Source organism: Barbatula barbatula, assembly GCF_947034865.1.
Source record: "Barbatula barbatula genome assembly, chromosome: 6".
NCBI lineage: Eukaryota > Metazoa > Chordata > Actinopteri > Cypriniformes > Nemacheilidae > Barbatula > Barbatula barbatula.
In genome coordinates this window covers 17,889,131-17,910,464 of record NC_136765.1, presented here as the reverse complement: position 1 = coordinate 17,910,464, position 21,334 = coordinate 17,889,131, and the positions used below count along the sequence as shown (strand labels likewise).

General features: G+C 39.9%; 1 protein-coding gene across 1 annotated transcript in view; it reads left to right on the top strand.

The window, feature by feature from the left end:
* The window catches only part of dlgap2a (discs, large homolog-associated protein 2a), a gene marked incomplete at both ends in the record, with an annotated part of 44,641 nt that overhangs the window by 5,881 nt on the left and 17,426 nt on the right, over window positions 1-21,334 (top strand). The window contains 4 exons of the mRNA XM_079458323.1: window positions 7,134-7,327; window positions 12,047-12,115; window positions 12,986-13,145; window positions 14,075-14,294. Coding sequence (XP_079314449.1) covers window positions 7,134-7,327; window positions 12,047-12,115; window positions 12,986-13,145; window positions 14,075-14,294 — 643 coding nt within the window. The remainder of the gene's footprint in view (window positions 1-7,133; window positions 7,328-12,046; window positions 12,116-12,985; window positions 13,146-14,074; window positions 14,295-21,334) is intronic.

Genomic DNA, 21,334 nt, shown 5'->3' with positions numbered 1-21,334 from the left:
ATTGTTGCATTGTTCATCAAATCTATGGAGTACGAAAGTTGTACTTGGGAATTATGTTGTGACTAAACTATGTTATATTTTATAGTTTTCACCCTTTGACTAGACTTGCAAAATCATTCTCTTGGGATTTTGTAAGCCTGCTTCTTGAGGTCTTAACCTGGTAAGCTTTTCAGAGAGTTTTGAAGAGTTTCCAATCCATTCTGGGCCTTTATTGGCTGCTTTTCTTCGTATTAAAAAAACTGTAATAATAAAATGAAGAAAGTGATATGTTGGCACTATTATATTTGTCTACACAATCCTACCGTTTGAGATTTGAGAGATATTTAAAAATTCTGTTTAGGTTTAGGTTTTGTTTGTGCAATTGGAATATCTTGTGGTGCTCTAAAGTGATAAATAATGTGAGTACTTATGTTTTGTCAATGTACCACATGATATTAATGATAAGCACTTGAGCAACCTACTGTACCGCTGCTATGGTTACTCCTCAGGAGAGCGCAACTTTTTTTCATCTATTCAGCCCACTCCTGACTTTTACTAGTTACTGGAACATTGTTCGAAAATACTATTGAGATACATACAGGCAAAATCACATTCTATAGACGGTTTCAAACTAACAACATAAACAAACGTTACTGCGCATGCACGCGTTCAGGGACTGCCTTAACATCCAGTACACTTGCGCAAATAATAGAGTGCCTGTAGATTATTTCTCATAACAAGCAAACGAAACCGAGAAGAACCGTTACTTGGCTAATCTTGCCTCTCCAATATTTTGAATTTAGACTGCAATACCAATCTCAACCGCTAGATGTCCTGTTTCTTTAAATTCTTAAGGACACATTCAACAAATCGTTAATTTAATACAATTATTATACAATAAAATATAAATTAATGTTGACATAAATTAAAATACAAATAGTTATAGACACTAGCCAGATGTTTAAACAAACACAGACCGGAAATTAACTGCAGTCCAGGTGTAGTCCAGGTCTTATGAAATGGTCTATACATGTCCAGGTGACATGAAAAATTGTGAGTTGGTTAAAAACTTTTACTGATGGCTCTTTAACTTACGGAACGAGAACCATGTGAACACTTGCTTTTATCAATAGCCTTTATGACTTATTGGTTTGCGTCAGTCAACGCTTCTGTTTCTAAATTCAGCTCAAATTCATCTCTGAACTTAGTTTCACATGGGGATGAAAGCGGCCTCCGCTAATCATTCTTTCTCAGCGCAGCAATTAGCTTAAGTGTGTTTGTATTTCAGATGCGGCCAAGTGGATTAAACATCAGCCTGTGGAAAGGGGACAAAAACCCTCCAGCAGTCAATGATTGTGATGCATCTCTGGGTCAAGGCGTTTAATAGGTTCTCTCGACCCTGACAAAAATAGCTTCTCCGTCCATCAGGCTGCTGCTATCTTTGGCCGCTGTTATCGATGCAGCCTGCTGTGACGCACGGCAGGGAGGGACGTGCGCCCCCTCGCTCTACTGGTCCGGCATCCAGAGCAGGGTTGCTGATCTGTAGCTACTGTATAAAGAGTCTGTTTTTGGGTGCGCGTTTATCATGGTGGTCAACGTCGTGAGTAGATTAAGCTGAGACAGTGATTTGGATCGAAATCAATGCTAAACAGTTTACGTGACTGCTTTTGGCAGGGGTTTCCTCCGCGTTTCAACACGTCTTACATAAAACATTGATCATGTTTGGAGGAGAGCAGCAGTTCACTTCATCATGAAAGCAGAAGGCTGAGCAATGTGATGGATGGTGGAAGCGTGCCCGTATGGCCCACGTGCCCCCGCACATTTATAAGCCAAGTGACGGCAACATCCAAATAAAAATGCATTTTGGAAAATTAAGTTGCATGTTTTTGGTTTGGAAAAAAAGTGTTTGCTTTTGTTGCTTTGGCAGAAAAAAACTGTTCACACGTATACATGACAGAATTTTCTCATTATCTACCCACCCTCACAATAATCTTATTCTATTGAACACAGAAAGAAGTTTTAATCACATTGTCAAATTGAAGCAGGTTCTTAACATACAGCTTTCCTGTAGCTCAGTGGTTACAGTACAGCACTAGCAACGCCAAGGTTTGTTTCGATCCCAGGGGATTGCACATACTTAGAATCAAATGTATAGGACAATGCAATATAAGTTGCTTTGGATAAAAGCATCTGCCAAATGCGTAAATGTAAATGCTCAAAATGTCCTTCCATGGATAGAAATTCTGCAGGCTTTCTGGGCCAGTTCATCAGATGACTTTGACATTTTAGTAAAGGTTGGCAAGCTTCAGCCGGTTTAATCCCCTGCACTTGTAGGTTTAGTTATATCAGAATATTAACTCTCTGGATGATAAAGTCGAAAAATCAAAGTGTGTTTAATGAACAGACCACTACAGTACACTCTTGTCGCGTCTAACCGCACTTCAATTCAGTGATTCCACCTCTGTGTCTTTTGTGTATTTTTCACTTGCTTCTAAAGGTTACAAGAGAGTGAGAATTGCATTATAATAGATTCTCTAATAGGTCAGTGAGGGTGAATCTAATAACCAATTAATAAGAGCTGTTTACAAGCCAGCCGGAACCAAACAAAACTCTCTTAATCACGCACCCGCACGCAGGCTTTTCTTGACAACAACTCAATAAAGAGTGAGAGAGTGAGACAGCTAAAGAGATCAGAAACACAGCTGGAGTGTGTGTTGGTTGTTGTGTTGAAGTGCGTGGTGCTTGAGGAATTGTTGGTGACAGAAGTTGCTATTAGCTGTTCTTGGTTTTCCCAACCTGATATCACTGGATTTCATAACTATTTGTATGTATACGTACAATTTGCATTGTACGAATATTGATATACTTGACAGACAAATGAAAAAAAAGGAAACTAACCCTCTTCTCTCAACAGGCAGTGGTCGAGCTTTTGCTGAAACTAGTAACTTTGTATTAGCACCTAATGTACTATTGCACTTTTATGACTAATCGCTTATTGCTCCCCGAACTCTTTGTAAGTCACTTTGGATAAAAGCGTCTGCTAAATGATTAATGTAAAATGAATGATTATTAGAAACAGGTAATACTGAAGGCCCACCCCTAAACCTAACATCAATGGCACTAAATCAAGTCGTACTTAAACGTACACATTAGATCATACAAATTTATACGACTTTGCCACCTCGTAAAAAGTTACAAATTCCTGTGAGATTGTATTGTTTTATTATCTAAATGAGCTTAAAAACACCTTTTGAAAAGTGCCGTTTTTATGTGTGTTTGTATATTTACAATAGAAAGTTTCAAAAATAGTTTGCCGGCATATTTAGTGTGATATTATATTATCAATATTTTTAGTATGACAAAGATTGTTCATTTAAATAAATATGTACTCTTAAATATATATGTATTATGACACTGTGTAATGTTTTGTGTATTACAGTATGTACATTAAATAAAAGCCACAAAACTTTATGTATTTATCTACATTTAAAATAACAAACTTGCTCGTGCAAAAAACGTGAAATGTTAATCGCCCCTTAGACCCCATAATAAATTCAGTTAAATCATACAGAAATCAATGTCATACAGTATATCACAATGCCATGTGACATTCACAGTTTCCATGAAATTCAGTGTTATGTCATTTACATTTTTACAGAGAAGAACATTATCACTTTGTGTACTTTTAAGATGAATGCAGTTGCAGATGTGCCCTACAATTACAAACAGGGTTGGATTTTGGTTAGGAATCTATTAACTGATGGGGGTCTCAGATCTTAGTGATTTATTATGAGTTTTACACCACAGATTGTGTCCGTCCTTTGGCGTTTTTGGTTAATTAAATGTCTATAAATATCAAACTCCTTCAAGACTTAATTAACCTAAGGACTTGTATGGATTAGGTGTGTGTGAGCGTGCATGTGTGTGAGGGGGGTTTGTGACATTAACTCTGTTTCATTGACTCTTGGATCAGATTCATTCCTCTTGCGGAATGCTAAAGACCCACAAGGTGGCTAATACGTGGCCTTTATGTCTTGGGCGAGAGGCTGGCAGATAAACAAAAGGTTTCGGCAAAAACAAGTTAGTTAAGCCATTTTATAATAAATGTCATGCATTGTGGTCCAGTTGCTTTATAATAAATGCCTCACTTTCATGTTAATAATTGTAGGATTTGGGAAACAAAACCAACTCAAGTCAAAGGGTACCCCTGTTCTTCGGTTACCAATTTTGTTTCAAATACCTTCTTTTGTGTTCTGTAGAAGAAAGAAAGTCATACAGGGTTGAAGGTTGAGTAGCCTAAATGATGACAGAATTAACTTTTTGGTGGACTATCCCTTTAAGTTACATTGAATTCTTCCTTTGGCCAATACAACTACAGAGATATTTTGTTCTAAATTATTCTTATAAGAGTAGTGAGCTGGAGATTACTGTATGAGAACGGTTGCTAGGTGACAAAATTGGCCTCTTCTAGTGTGGTGGAAAACTCACATCATAAATATGTCAGTCTTTGTTCCTGTCACATGATCACTCAATTACTTATCAGACGCCTATTCTGTTCGTCATGAGTCATTGTTCGTTCATGAAAGAGTCATTAAAACACAAGATCAGGACAATAGTAGTAATATTAGTCACTGTCCACGTGTGATAATAGTCTGTGATAAGTGGTTTCCATGACATTCTTTGGGAAAAGTGCCAGGTAGCAAATGGCAGCCAGTAAAGATGATGGATAATAGTTGTGACAGTGTCCCAGTGTCTGATGTGTGTTATGGATTGTGCTGAGCAGTCTGTTTTAATGAATATCCGTCCGTTACTGCATACACTCTTCTTTCCTTGATCTTGCTGGCTGCATAGTAAACAGAAATACATACTAAATATGCGTTTTTTAGCTACTCTCTTTTCTCCTATAGAAAAGAGCACTGACGCTGGGGTAAGCCTGGTTTTGGACTCTCAATCTTTTTTCTTCAAAAGATATTTTGAAGAATGTTGGTTACCAAACAGATGCAGTATAATTCACTTATATTGTATGGACACAAAACCAATGCAAGTAAATGGGTACCGCCATTGTTTGGTAACAATCAATCTTTAAAATACAGTCAGGTCCATAAATATTGGGACATTGACACAATTCTAATCTTTTTGACTCTATAAACCACCACAATGGATTTGAAATGAAACGACCAAGATGTGCTTTAACTGCAGACTTTTAGCTTAAATTTGAGGGTATTTACATCCAAATCAGGTGAACGGTGTAGGAATTACAACAGTTTGTATATGTGCCTCCCACTTTTTAAGGGACCAAAAGTAATGGGACAGATTAACAATCATAAATCAAACTTTCACTTTTTAATTCTTGGTTGCAAATCCTTTGCAGTCAATTACAGCCTGAAGTCTGGAACGCATAGGCATCACCAGACACTGGGTTTCATCCCTGGTGATGCTCTGCCAGGCCTCTACTGCAACTGTCTTCAGTTCCTGCTTGTTCTTGGGGCATTTTCCCTTCAGTCTTGTCTTCAGCAAGTGAAATGCATGCTCAATCGGATTCAGGTCAGGTGATTGACTTGGCCATTGCATAACATTCCACTTATTTCCCTTAAAAAACTCTTTGGTTGCTTTCGCAGGATGCTTCGGGTCATTGTCCATCTGCACTGTAAAGCGCCGTCCAATGAGTTCTGAAGCATTTGGGTGAATATGAGCAGATAATATTGCCCATAAAACTTCTGAATTCATCCTGCTGATTTTATCAGCAGTCACATCATCAATAAATACAAGAGAACCAGTTCCATTGGCAGCCATACATGCCCACGCCATGACACTACCACCACAATGCTTCACTGATGAGGTGGCATGCTTTGGATCATGAGCAGTTCCTTTTCATTCTCCCTACTCTTCTCTTCCCATCACTCTGGCACAAGTTGATCTTGGTCTCATCGGTCCATAGGATGTTGTTCCAGACCTGTGAAGGCTTTTTTAGATGTTGTTTGGCAAACTCTAATCTGGCCTTCCTGTTTTTGAGGCTCACCAATGGTTTACATCTTGTGGTAAACCCTCTGTATATACCCTGGTGAAGCCTTCTCTTGATTGTTGACTTTGACACACATACACCAACCTCCTGGAGAGTGTTCTTGATCTGGCCAACTGTTATGAAGGGTGTTTTCTTCAACAGGGAAATAATTATTCGGTCATCCACCACAGTTGTTTTCCGTGGTCTTCCGGGTCTTTTGACATTGCTTAGCTCACCGGTGAGTTCTTTCTTTTTAAGGATGTTCCAAACAGTTGATTTGGCCACACCTAAAGTTTTTGCTATCTCTCTGATGGTTTGTTTTGTTTTTTCAGCCTAATGATGGCTTGCTTCACTGATAGTACCAGCTCTTTGAGAGTTGACAGCAACAGTTTCCAAATGCAAATAGCACACTTGAAATGAACTCTGAATCTTTTATCTGCTCCTTGTAAATGGGAGAATGAGGGAATAACACACACCTGGTCATGGAACAGCTGAGCAGCCAATTGTCCCATTACTTTTGGTCCCTTAAAAAGTGGGAGACACATATACAAACTGTTGTAATTCCTACACCGTTCACCTGATTTGGATGTAAATACCCTCAAATTAAAGCTAAAAGTCTGCAGTTAAAGCACATCTTGGTCGTTTCATTTCAAATCCATTGTGGTGGTGTATAGAGTCAAAAAGATTAGAATTGTGTCGATGTCCCAATATTTATGGACCTGACTGTATCTTCTTTTGTGTTCCGCAGAAGAATAAAAGCCATACAGGTTTTGAATGACAGGAGGGGCCCTGCTGCTAAAGTATAGCGTAGATTTGCACAATAGTGTGTTACAGTGTATACGGTGATGCTGTTGACAAATTCTAGCTACGTTTTAATCCTCGTGTCACAGGTAATTGAGTCATCAATGTTGGTGCATCAAGGTCTTTGCTGGCACCTGATTGTGTTTACAATGTACTGTGTATTCACGTCAAAGACAACTAGAGAGTCGAATGCAACACAGGATTGTTTATTCTCTATCCACCTCTCTCATCCATCAATCACTGCAACAGTATACTGTATACTACACTGCATGTGGCGAACATGTGACCATGCTGCAATATCATATAATTAAAGATGTATATATAAAACGAGTGCGTGTATGTGTGCGTACAGGTCCCTCAGGATGAATGGGGAGGAATAGATGAGGAGATCCCATGCAGAAGGATGCGGAGCAGCAGTTACGTCAAAGCCATGGGTGATCAGGACAGCGGCGATTCTGACGGCAGCCCTAAAAACTCCCCGCAGAAAAGCATGCGACCCGGAGCTCTCGTCAAATCTGTGCTGCAGAGACAACTTTCAGACCAGAGGTGGGCGCTGAGTTATTACCCAATGAACCTCATTTAAAACCCTATTTGATCATAGCGGCAGATTCAGAATGATTAACACGCGCAGCCATAAGGCATTAACAGTCATGAAATCATTAGACAGTTATTTATCTGCATTCGCAGAGGGCCATGCTCTTCATGTGTGAGATTATTTTTGTAGGAAATGCAAATGCAGTTATGCAATGAGCTGGAAAGGATCTGGGGTTTAAACATCTGCAGTCGCATTACAGATTGTACTGTACGTTATAGACTCTCTGAAGTGAAAACAGCATGCAGCGGATTACTGCTTGAAACCGATGTTTAGTAGTGACGGTAAAAGTTTTGAAAAATCGATGCAATTAAAAGGACAAACACACATATAATCTTGGAGATAAGCTGCTGACTCCATACAGACTGACACCTGCTTGTGTTTTTCATCGGTTTTCATTTCAACAAAAAGCGACATTGTCTATCATGGACAAAAACTGTAACAGTGTCAGGCGTTTGAGATTGATCTGTGGTAAAGAAAAATGTCTACAGCCTAGTCGTGTCAGGCTCTGAATACTGATGAATGAGTCACAAAAAATCTAAGATTTGAGGACTTTTTTTTTACCACAAAAAACTTTTGTACCATGTAACATTTATAAATTTCAGGTACACAAACAAAACTTTGTAATATTTTTTTCTAGTTTCTTCAGTTCCACATATTGTTCCATCTTTTGCCAGTATTAAATCAATGGATATTCCTGTTTAACTGCTTCTCTGTTCCTACATCCTCTCTCTCACACAATGCCACCTGGTGCTTTTGTTCTCTCGTAGACGCAGGGATTATTTCAGCTCGGCATTACAGGGCCTGTACGCCATTATGCAAAGCGCTGAAGTATAATGTTATAAATTTGGCACCTCTGTCTCTCTCAGAGTACATCTAATGAAAGAGAGCGTAGCACATCAAATGAGCTCTTCCCTTGAGAAGGTACATGGAACTGTATTCACTGCTTATTATAAAAAAGTATATTTATATTGTGTCAAGATTGTAGGGCGGCAGGGATTCCACAGACAGATTTGTTCTATTGTGTCTGTGTTTAGGTAAGGTAGCAGCATATTCAGTGCAGTGATTCTTCAGTTCTGAAAAAAGTAAACATTTGACAGTACATGAAAGGGGTCATGTGACACTGCTAAAACGAACATTATCGTTTGTTTTAGTTGAAATGCAAAGTGTATAGACGATTTAAGGTTCAAAAGCACTGTATTTTACACATAAATTTATGTTTGTTTGTATCTCTTCTTTGCCCTACCTCTCTGAAACGCGCTGACTTTTTACAAATCTTATCGCTCTGAAAAGCGAGGTGTGCTATGATTGGCCAGTTAAGCAGTGCGTAGATTGGTCGAATACTGAAAGCGTGTGACGGAAATGTAATGCCCTGTACTGACTGCTAAGCCCACCTTTCTTGCATATACATTTGGGAGGTCTTAGTCAAATCATACCACGAACCGATGTAGATTTGTGGGGGTGTTTACACAAGGCGTTTTAGACAGGTCTGGGTGAGCATTCGCTTTTAGATAGAATGCATCTTTAAATTTTTTGCAATTTTACGTGTCTTTTACATGCATGAGCAACTTATAACACACCAAAGACACATACAAACACATATTCGCACCATATGACATATTTTTGTTATTAAAAAGTATTTTGTCCAAATTGTGCCAAACAGTATAATCTAAACAAACAATAATGCATTTAACACAGGTTTGAAAGTTCACAGCACTGTTGTCATGATTCTCGAGTGGTGAGACACGGAGAGAGGACCCAGGTGCAAACAGCGGGTAAGGGGTTAACATATATTTAATAAATAATAAAACAAAGACCCACGTGGGGGTAACATAACAAAACATGGATACATAACATGACAGGACTAAGACTAACTACACTGAAACAAAACTTAAATTAACTCTTTGACATAACTACACATGACTAAACTAACATAACACAGGAACTCACCACACAAACCACAATGAACCAGCACAAGACAGAAGACACAAGGGCATTAAATAAGGGAGCAAATCAAGAGGGAAACAGGTGTAGGCAATAATCAATAACGAGGTAACAAGAGGATGGGAACAATGACGAGACCGGAGAGATTATGGAAGGCCATAAGAACAATAATTGTCTCTCTCCACATTTAACATGAGGTTCTGTCATGATCCTGCCACTAAACCAAGAGAAACATGACATGATGCAGCAGAATCATGACAACTGTGGCATGTTTAATTCTGTGGTTAATATTAAAAAAGATATAAGATGTGTTTAGTGATTAAGATGTGATTAGCGTTTGCAGGCTTTTATGCTGTTGTTGTTGTCACTGTGAGTCACCTGTTTGTCTTTAGAGTTCTTTTTTAATGAATGATGTTTGATGATTTTCATCACGATCAAGTTTATGTGTTAAGTGCTGAGGTCTAAGAGAACAACACAGTGCTGCTATTTATAAAGATGCATGAATATGCATGGAACACAAAAGAAAATATTTACAGTTACTTGATCAACGTTTAGGTGTATGTATAACATGATTTATAACAATAGTTAAGTGATTTAACAAAGTTTGTTTGCCATATTTCGTAGCTTTTTTTCAACTACAGTGTGTTTAAGGGACAGTTCACCCCCCCCAAAAAAAAAAATCTTTCATCATTTACTCACCCTCGAGTTGTTCCACATCTGTATACATACATTTCTTTGTTCGGATGAACGCAGAGAAAGATATTTGGACGAATGTTCTTGGCCACCATTGACTACCATATTAGGAAAAATGACAATGGTAGTCAAAAGTGCCAAAGATCTGTTTGCTTTCCTACATTCTTAGAAATGTCTTATTTTGTGTTCAACAGAACAAAGACATTTTCCTAGTATGGTAGTCAATGGTGGCCAAGAACTGTTTGGTTACAAACATTCTTCATAATATCTTTCTCTGTTTTCATCAGAACAAAAACAATTTGGGTGAACTGTTCCTTTAAGTACAAAGAGTGTTGATAAAATCCATCTTGTTTACTTATTTGTGCTGGAGATTTTGTTGTTGAATCCCAGAGAAATGTCATCTTTACCAAAGAAAACATCTAAATATCTGTGATATTGAGTCTTTTAAAATTTTACATGCACAGACAAAAGCAAGTGACCTTTAAAACCGGTAGGAACTGCTTTTTAAAGACAAAATTAATTAGCAAAGTTGCCCGTCACGCACTTTTTACCCCACACAATGCAAGCTGCATTCTGATTGACAACAGTATCTCTCTCCACAGATCATTTTACACCTTCAAAATGTAATTTATTTAGGTTTTTTTGTAATTTTTAGGGTTTCAAATATAAAGGTTTGGTTTAAGCTGTGTTTAATCTTTTTATATCTCCAGATCAAGTTATTGAATGTAGAAGGGAAATCACTGAGTTTGGTCACCCGTCTGTCAAGTTAAATCTTGGCAGTCTTGCGAAAACAAGCCTTAGAATCAAAAAGGCCATCTGATGAGCTCCGAAACACATGTGAGGGATGATGTTGGAGGCCAAAAATCTGCTCAAATCTGCTCTTTCAAAAGCTGTTTTAATGCATGCTTAAACATTTCTGACTGCCCTCTCTAATGGGCCATTTGTTCGATGGCTGATACCGCCGAAGCCATGGGGAGGAATTTAGTAAGCATTAATACGCGCTGACAGTGTTTTTTATTTGCACGTGTCGGTGCATTGTTTTATGGCGCCTGGTTCACTGAGGGCATTATGCAAAGTAGGTGACATGGCCATACAACAGGAGCCGGTCTACAGTGACAACATATCAGTGTACGATAAGCTTTGAAGTGATGATGATCTTTCAAGACAGCCTCATTTATCAATCCACTGTAATATAGAGCTGAAATTCACAGGGAATACAAGACTAGGAGCGAGCAGTAGCTCCTCAGAATGATGAGACAAACTGACCTTTTAAGCAGCTGATCTCCAATCATTGTGATTAAAAACCGTCGGTTTGCCGAGGCTCGGTGCAAAGATGCAGTGTGGAACACCCACACACTGGAACGGCGTCAGTACCAGGACAACAAGAGCAGCCCACTCGTAGCATGCTTTGGATGTCTTGTATTTTGCTCAGTCTTATGGGAGCATTGATCGAAGTTCAGTTAAATATGACTTTTGTCTATGTGTTGGCACAAATAATTCACCAAACCCCCACATTCTCCTACAGTGTTTTAAAATGGTTCAACTTAATTCAAGATACAACTCTAATGATGCTCCCTGCGGAGATGTGATGAACATTTAATTCTGAACATCTGCCATATGGAGTTTAACTGTGGAGCTTCAGAATCTGCTGTAGCTACAGGAATGATTCCCACAGCAGCGGTGAAGGACCCACACAGTGCAACCCAAGGGAGACACATTGACCGTTTTTCTTTTTTTTACAAAAACACCAACAGTGGCGTTAGATTTGTTCCTTCGTCCACTTCACGTGCTGTGACTTTATCAGAAAACACTCTAAAAGTGTTTCCTTCCCCGTTTGTCAAATTAGAATACGCTTCACTTTCGTCTCAGCAGAAATATCACCATAATATTGATATGCATAAGAAACATGACATTGGAGAACGGATGCTGTATAAGAGAGAATGAACTTTAATAACATCACGTTAAGAGATTCCATTTAATTAAATGTTTCGATCTGTTACTGTGAGATGTGTCTCACCTCTTCTGTTTGTTTACAGCTCATACCGTTTGGACAAGTCAAGCCGGGACATGGTCAAATACCTCACCAATTTAACTGCAGATTTAAGGTGAACAAAAGCACACTTAGCTGTTTGAAGCCTTTGAGGGTGGTGTAGACTTTTCAGGACAACTCAAAATACATGTCATGTTATTGCTGTAAAGTTGGAGATATTAAGGTCTTATTTTGCAAAACTTAAGTGCACTGTAAATTGCTTTGATTCTTGAAATCTGTACGTAGAAGTTCTTGTACTTTTTCTTTCTCTGGTTCTTTTCCTCTTTTCGACACCGGCTTTTTCTTTTGGTGAGCCTGTATTTGTAGGTTATCTCAGGCCTGAGTCAGTATTGAGCAAACAGGAAAACTGTCTCATTAAGTCGCCCTTAATTTGCATTCTGCTTCATTTTCCCGCATTGATTGGATGCTTCAGCAGAGTGGCTAATCGAAATGCCAGTTTTCGAATCTGTTCATGAATCAGGACAAACAAACAAAAAGAGGGCTGTTAAAGAACTGCGCAAATGTTAAATGTTTTTACTACATGGCTCTATGGAATACTTCATTCTGATGAGTCAGTTGTGACATTCCTCTTATCTGGGTACTGCAATTCATTTTGACATTTGCAGTTTAACATAAATATGCTATTTTGATTTATATTTTATACATTTTTATTGCTGCTGTCGCTCTGAAACATTGTATCTCCATATTTCATGATTTTTATTTTTGCTATAAATCAATATTGGTCACAATTTATGTTTGTCACTGGGTTTTGCAAATATCTAACATTCGGGGTTTATGAAGGACAACAACGATATTTTGTATTGTTTTGTTTTGATAAATAATAAGCAAAATAGAACAGATAGATTTACTTTCCCTCTTCTTGCTCTTTTCACCCTTTCTTTATCTCTCTGCTTCATCTGCTCTGTGTACATCTCTCACTACATAGTCAAAGTTACCATCTTCAGACCTCTAGGGAAATCCATCCCAGCATCACACTGGAACCGTCTCTCAACTACTGCTCGCCTAAGTTCCGATCCAGGAACCAGAGCTACATGAGAGCGGTCAGCACCCTGAGTCAGGCCAGCTGCGTCAGCCAGGTCAGCCAGGTGAGTGGCACAGAGCTCAAGGTAAATCCAGAGATTTATCTTCTCGTTGCACTGGAGAAATACACAACACACACTGAAGATGTAGAGCCCGCTTTGCCATTTACCTCAACACAGTGATTGTGTGTTTTTAAATTGTCAAATTTATCAGCCCGTAACATCTAAATCTCTCTGTTAAAGTGAAGTAATGGGGGTTGTATTGATTTGGCCTGAGGTCTTAAAACATTGTTTTCACTCCCGAACCCCCATTTTACGCACGCACGCTGTTTTTCTCCTTCTCTCTTTCTCCCTCTCTCTTTCTAAGCATCATCACTGTGGCCATCAGAGAGTAATTCCCTTATATTGGGACACAACAACAATCTTAGATTTGAGAGATTGCTAAATAGGAATCAGAAGGGCAGATAGCATCCTATCAGTGTTCAGCTCAACTAGACTGTTATCGGTTCATCAATGAGGTGCTTATCTCAGATTTATTGAATGATCGAAAGGTATTGCTGAGAAATAGGTGAGGAATTCGAAGGAAATGTCCCAGCTGCACAGACGTTTTGGTGTTTGATCCACTGAGGTTTATCTGTGACCAAACTGCGATTTTATATCTTACATACAGTCACGTGTAGATAAGATAAAACTGCACAGGGAAGGAGGATAAACAGCAGAAAATGCAAGATAATGGAGGAAGATAGCCAGAGTTGAAAGGAATAGAGAGTGGTTAAAAACGAGGGAAGCTTGGGCTGGGTAATATATCAAATATTGACATACTGAATACTGCAATAATTTTAACACGCTTTAGTTTGCTATTAAAACTGCTCTTATAAGCCTTACCGAACTTCATGTCTCGGCGGCATGACAGCAATAGACAGAGATATTTTAATAGCATTTTGAAAATACACTGCTAGTTGACATGTCTTTGTATTGTTGTTCTGGTTTTGTAGGTGAGTGAGACAGAGGTGAACGGGCAGTTTGAATCAGTGTGTGAATCTGTATTCAGCGAGGTGGAGTCTCAGGCCATGGATGCTTTGGACTTGCCGGGCTGCTTCAGGACACGCAGCCACAGTTATCTGAGAGCCATCCAAGCGGGATTCTCGCAGGACGATGAGTGTGTTCCCTCCATGACATCATCCACAGTTACCTCCACCATCAGGTCCACCACAGGTAAGTGGGCTGGCTTTGTGAAATATAGCCACCTTGCACACCTGTCTGTCTTGGCTTGTGTCTGTGTTTGGATAGAAGGGATTGACCGGCAGTACCCTTGAGTCTCATAGGCCACATATACACTGAAGTTGAATAAAGACATGGCTTAGTTGACCCAAAAATAAAAATTATATTATCATTTACTCACCCTCTTGTCATTTCAAACTTGTATGACTTGCTTTCATCTGCAGAACACAAAAGAAGATATTTTGTAAAATTCTGGTGACAGAACAGCGGCGGTATCCATTCACTTCTATTCTATTGTGGTGATGTAACAATAAAAAGTGATTTGACACAAAACCAATGCAAGTCAATTGGTACCACCATGTAAATATACAGTGGGTACGGAAAGTATTCAGACCCCCTTACATTTTTCACTCTTTGTTATATTGCAGCCATTTACTAAAATCATTCAAGTTCATTATTTTTCTCATTAATGTACACACAGCACCCATTGTTGACAAGAAAAACTGAAATATCACATGGTCCCAAGTATTCAGACCCTTTGCTCAGTATTTAGTAGAAGCACCCTTTTGGTGAAATACAGTGAAATACAGCCATGAGTCTTTTTGGGAAAGATGCAACAAGTTTGTCACACCTGGATTTGGGGATCCTCTGCCATTCCTCCTTGCAGATCCTCTCCAGTTCTGTCAGGTTGGATGGTAAACGTTGGTGGACAGCCATTTTCAGGTCTCTCCAGAGATGCTCCATTGGGTTTAAGTCAGGGCTCTGGCTGGGCCATTCAAGAACTGTCACAGAGTTGTTGTGAGGCCACTCCTTCATTATTTAAGCTGTGTGCTTAGAGTCATTGTCTTGTTGGAAGGTGAACCTTTGGCCCAGTCTGAGGTCTTGAGCACTCTGGAGAAGGTTTTCGTCCAGGATTTCCCTGTACTTGGCCGCATTCATCCCCCCAGTCATCCTGTCCCTGCAGCTGAAAAACACCCCCACAGCATGATGCTGCCACCTCCATGCTTCACTGTTGGGAGTGTATTGGACAGGTGATGAGCAGTGCCTGGTTTTCTCCTTACATACTGCTTAGAATTAAGGCCAAAAAGTTCTATCTTGGTCTCATCAGACCAGAGAATCTTATTTCTCACCATCTTGGAGTCCTCCATGCAGGCTTTCATGTGTCTTACACTTAGGAGAGGCTTCCGTCGGGCCACTCTGCCATAAAGCCCTGACTGGTGGAGGGCTGCAGTGATGGTTGACTTTCTACAACTTTCTCTTATCTCCCGACTGCATCTCTGGAGCTCCACCACAGTGATCTTTGGGTTCTTCTTTACCTTTCTCACCAAGGCTCTTCTCCCCCGTTAGCTCAGTTTGGCCGGACGGCCAGCTCTGGAAAGGTTTCTTGTCGACCCAAATGTCTTCCATTTAAGGATTATGGAGGCCACTGTGCTTTTAGGAACCTTAAGTGCAGCAGAAATGCTTTTGTAACCCTGGCCAGATCTGTGTGTTGCCACAATTCTGTCTCCGAGCTCTTCAGGCAGTTCCTTTGACCTCATGATTCTCATTTGCTCTGACATGCACTGTGAGCTGTAAGGTCTTATATAGACAGGTGTGTGGCTTTCCTAATCAAGTCCAATCAGTATAGTCAAACACAGCTGGACTCAAATGAAGGTGTAGAACCATCTCAAGGATGATCAGAAAATATGGACAGCACCTGAGTTAAATATATGAGTGTCACAGCAAAGGGTCTGAATACTTAGGACCATGTGATATTTCAGTTTTTCTTTTTTAATAAATCTGCAAAAATGTCAACAATTCTGTGTTTTCTGTCAATATATTAATGTATGTACATTAATGAGATTTTTTTTTTAACTTAAATGATTTTAGCAAATGGCTGCAATATAATAAAGAGTGAAACATTTAAGGGGGTCTGTATACTTTACATACCCACTGAATCAGTGCCATTGTTTTGTATTAAGAAGCACACCAGTAATGTTTTTTCTAAGGCACGTTTATAAAAGTTCATGAACTATCCTAGTTAACTAAAGCTTACTCCTGACTTGAGAAACCATCCAATAGTGTTTATTCCAGTACACATAGTTCAGATGTTTAATTTAAATACAATTGCTGGATATTAATTTATCTCTGGACGCTATTATGTCTTTCATCAAAACCGTATGTCAGCTTCTCAGTTTTAGGTCACACAGAAAGAACTAGAAACATTGTGTATGTGGCCTATTAACTAGTTATAATCTAATAGCCAAAAGACTTGAGGGCATACCTATGTCGATTGAAATAACTGAAGTGAATGTAGAACTGACAATGGCTATTTTTGTGATATGATAAGAAAATGCAGTTTATATTTTATTGTTTAGCTCAGTGATTAAATCAGTTTACAGCTTGCAAGAAACTAAAGATTTACATGAGAGCATTGATACTGAGCCTTCTGATCAAGCAACATTCCGAATCATAAGACAGAATTGCTGTAGATCTGAGGAAAGACGAATGCATCATATTACATATGGCATGGCATGCTTGCATGTAAACAGCTTACAGCAGAGTGATTGTATTTTTGTGTATGCCCTCATAACCCAGAGGTAAGTGCTGGTGTGCCTCAGAGCATAAGAATATGAACCCTATTGAATACCAACCCCAAATATTGTGGCAAAATATAGAATGGTGAATCTTGAAACATCCAATTTGTTTATATTTTGTCCAAATTAGGATATGATCTTTATTCTTCCACTGTGTTTTTTTCTCTTAAGATTCTCAATTTGGTTCTCTATTTTCTGCCTCAGTTGACTCTTGGCTAACAGACAGGGAGAGGGTGTGAAGCAATGATGGAGTCGTAAGGTGGTGTGTATTCCGATCCCAAAACGTTTCTCAGTAGGATGATTGTCATTCCGTGGACCTTCTGTTTCTCAATTTCGCACATCTTTTAGTCTCTGTCTCTCTCTCTCTCTCTCTTTCTCTCAAACGGGTGTGTAACTGTTTTCCAACACACATCAGGTTTGGGTTCTCTCTCCCACAGGGTCCTCAGCTGAAGCCGTGCTTGAGTATTTGAGTTTTGACTGTTTAAGGGTCAGTGGTAAAATGAAAGCATAAGAGCCAAACACCCGGGACATCTGTGGGATTTAAGGGCAGGAATCAGGGTTGTGTACAGCAGACTTTATTACCTTTATTGTAGATAGAGGTTTTACTGTAAATATGCTCTGGCATGTTTACACTGCCTTCTCACTAAAATACACTTGCAGCATATTCGGCACGAGCAATATTGGCTTTCTTACAAAGGGCGTCTCTTTGAAAACACTTGATGTTGAGACTTATTTTATGAAAAAAATTTAAGGAAGTCTCGTGTCTTGTGCAAATCTAAAAATAGGAATCTTGTTGGGAAAGAATTCAGTCACTGATCACAAAAATTGCATGTGTTAAACTATTGCTTAAATGCAGGCCCACATGGAGTCAGCTTCACAAAATGCCTGTAATTTGCCAGATTTATGTATCACCTGTGCCTTGCTTGTTATGTTTATTTAACATTTTGGTTGTGCTTTAAATGAATAAGAATGCACTCTATTTGCATTGTACCATGTTTTTTCCAAATATCTGCTCCAAAAAATCAGCAGATTATATCTGGTCCTGACAATTTGGCTATTCTGTGCCAGGGAACCGGTTAAAGACAATGATTTCCCCAGTGAAAACCTGGTCAGCATTGGGTCATAGTGGACCTTTCATGTTCAATAGGGTTCATACCTGCTTTGCTGAGACACACACACAAAGAGACTGAAAGCTTCGCTCGCAGTTGCCTTCTGTCAAGGCACAAAGCACAGATCTGATGATGCTCTTTGAGGTACTGTTGTTATTATGCCCTGCAGGTGTCCTCAGACTTCTCTGTTTTGTGCTTTGAGAGATGAATATGCAAATAAAGGATGGAGTGAGAAGGCAGAGTAATATCAGAGAAAAAAAAGCTGTGAGTCAAAATGGGATCAAAATAATAACCAGCTCCTGTCACCTAACGCACAGGGAGCAGAGATTGTTTTTGTTGCATACCTAGCAAATCTCAAAACAATTTGTACGATTTTACAAAGCCCTTCAATTTAAGCATACGTTATGGGCTCTGCTCTGAATCCTGTTCCTATAAATAATTAATTCCCGTATCCCCTCAGCTCGATTTTGTTATGATTTTCATTTGACTTGTGTAATAACATACTGAATTCACACGAAGGAAGTGTTACCCTGAAACTTATTTTGGCTCACATACAATATGTTTGGTTGATTTCTAAATGGAAATGGAAATCCCCGCAAATCCCCAGCTAGCCCCACCACTGGGCACATTATATACATTGGCATTTTTATATTTTTCTTCCAGAGGGAAATGATTTGCTGGAGGACACTGGTTTACTTAATGAGGACAATTTACCCAGCGAGAGGCCAGATTTAACCTCCATGACCCATGGAGATATGGGCCTCTGTGAGAGACAAGATGAATCCAGCACCCTTTATGGCAATATCTCCCCTGCCACGACTCCTTCATTACCCCCGCTGAAAACAAGTGCGCCTATCAGGCCACGGCCTGTTCAGTCAAGTGTCCAAGAGACAGCGGATCTGGCACTGGCAATCAGCCAGCAGTGGAGGGAAGATGTGTCAGCCATGCGGAAGGAGTTAGCCAAGCTCAGGAAGGATCTGTGTTCAGAGCTCAGAGCCTTCAACAGGAACTTTTCCACCTTTACACAACATTACAGCACCTGGTCGCCAAGCTGTGTGAGGGAAACCCAGACAGCTGCTCCTCAAGTGTCTGTTAGCACCCAAGCAGGAACCAAAACCCTGGTGAGACAGAATACAGCCGATGCAGCCGTTAACTGCCCCTCCCCTGTAGATCCTTATCTTTTGTCCATGACTCCCTCAGAACCCTCAGATAAAAATGTCCTGCAGGTCTCAACCGCTGCACCATTTTTTCAGACTGACCCAAACTCTAATTTTGCAGAAATGGATGATCCTACTTTTGCTAACCTTACACCTCCAGAGCCTATTGATGTGGCTTCGCTTTGTTGGCCTGAAATAGATTCCGATTCTTTGAGTCCCCCAGATCCCCCAGAACCAGTGCCAGAGGTAGAGCTGTATTGCTTTACAAATTCATCTACTCATGAGGCTGTGGAGTCAATTGTGTTAGATTTTTCAAATGTAGAACTGGTTAACCTTGCCAGTTTGCAATGGCCTAAACTGGATCCAGAAAATTTAAGCTCTCCACCTCAAGAATGTCTTCATAAAACCACCTTGCATCAGCTTTCACAAGAGTCTCCTTTGGAAGATCAACTACGGCCAACACTATTGGAGCTTGGCAGCACAACGGCACAGGAACAGTCAGTTCTAGAATCAATCCAGCCAATGGTTCAAAGTAATACAGATGAAGAACCCATCGACTTAAACATACAAGACTTTACAGCACTGGAATTGGAATCAAGTCTATTGACCCCAGATTCAATGAATGTTAGTGAATTGAAATGGCCAAGTTTAGAGTCTTTAGACCTCAATGTTTCTGGCTCTCAAAGCCCAAGTATATCAGTAGATCTAGCTCTGCCAAATCCGCCAACCCCAGAAACGGTCTATGAATATTCCTGTGATTATATATTTCAAGAACCACTCCTTCCAGAATTACTGGACACCATTTATCTGCAGCCAGCTACTCCAGAACCGGAGTCCAGAAGTGAGTCTGACATATCAAATCCAACAAGCCCTGAACCTCATGCACATGAACTAGATACTCAAGCTCTTGTTTTGTGGTCCAAAGAAGAAACATTCATCATCTGTGCTGAAGAATCTGAACCTCCTGAAAGTGGTGCCACAAGCTTCCCAGAGTCCCTCTCTGAAGAGCAAGATACCCATTATTCAGATTCTCCTGACCCAATGATACATTTTCCCCTCCAGCCAGACACTGTGGAATCAGCTCCCCTGGATTCTGAATCTCTCTTCTGTGCCATTCTCTGCTCAGTTGAGTCAGATACTTTCGATCTAGAAGACACTAACCTTGATGTGCCAACGTCACAGGAAACAGAGCTAAGTCCGCCGGGACTTGCTACCATTGACCCAGCAACTGTGCACCCATTTAATTTATCCCTGTTGGAGCTCCAGGCAGCCTTAGATGTATCTAAAAGTGAAACAAGCGATAATGGGTCACCGAAGGGAACAGCGGCCATAAGCAGCCCCTCTCGTTCGCCGTCATGTAGGGATTTCCTATGGATTCGGTGGCAGCAAAGAGCACGCGGGAGGCAACCCATGTCGCGGAGTGCCAGTATGGAAATTTACCACAAGAAGTACTCAAATAACTCAGAGATGTCTTACATGTCACTGTCACTCTGAGCTCTTCAAAAAAGCATGTACAGTAGACGGGGTGTGCAATAGAAAATCATAGAGAATAGGATACAAGACTGTTATGGTTATGTAGCAAGATGTTTACAGGTGAGTGTGTAAGAGAGAGCAAGTAGCAGCAAGTGTGGAAAGGATAAATTAGTGGGAGCTATGGCCCCACATTTGTATACTTTAGACAATTCAGCACCTAATTACACTGCACAATTGTGAGTGAAATTGAACTTAAACGCCTTCACCAGGGACACTCTCTCTTAAACTCCGGCATTACAAACACTCAATTTTAGTAAATACTGTGATTGTTTACTGGCAGAGAACTAAGACTTCCGTAAAGATACTCTCTCCAAAAAACTTTAAACTCTACCGAGATAACTTAAAAAATTGTCTATACAAGTTGGTCGTGGATCAACCAGAAATCTTATGGTTTTGGAGTACCTTGGTCATGCTCTGTGAGGGGAGCAAGATGGAGTTTGAATTGGATGTTGGCCAAAGACAACCTTATATCACTGTATATTGCTTGGATCAATTTTATCGGTTTTGATAAATAAGCCTCCTCAGTCGGAAAAGGGTGGCTTGCCCACTTCAGGTTGGTGGAGAGTTCCTGCCTCAAGTGGAGGAGTTTAAGTATCTTGGGGTCTTGTTCACGAGTGAGGGAAGGATGGAACGGGAGATTGACAGACGGATCGGTGCAG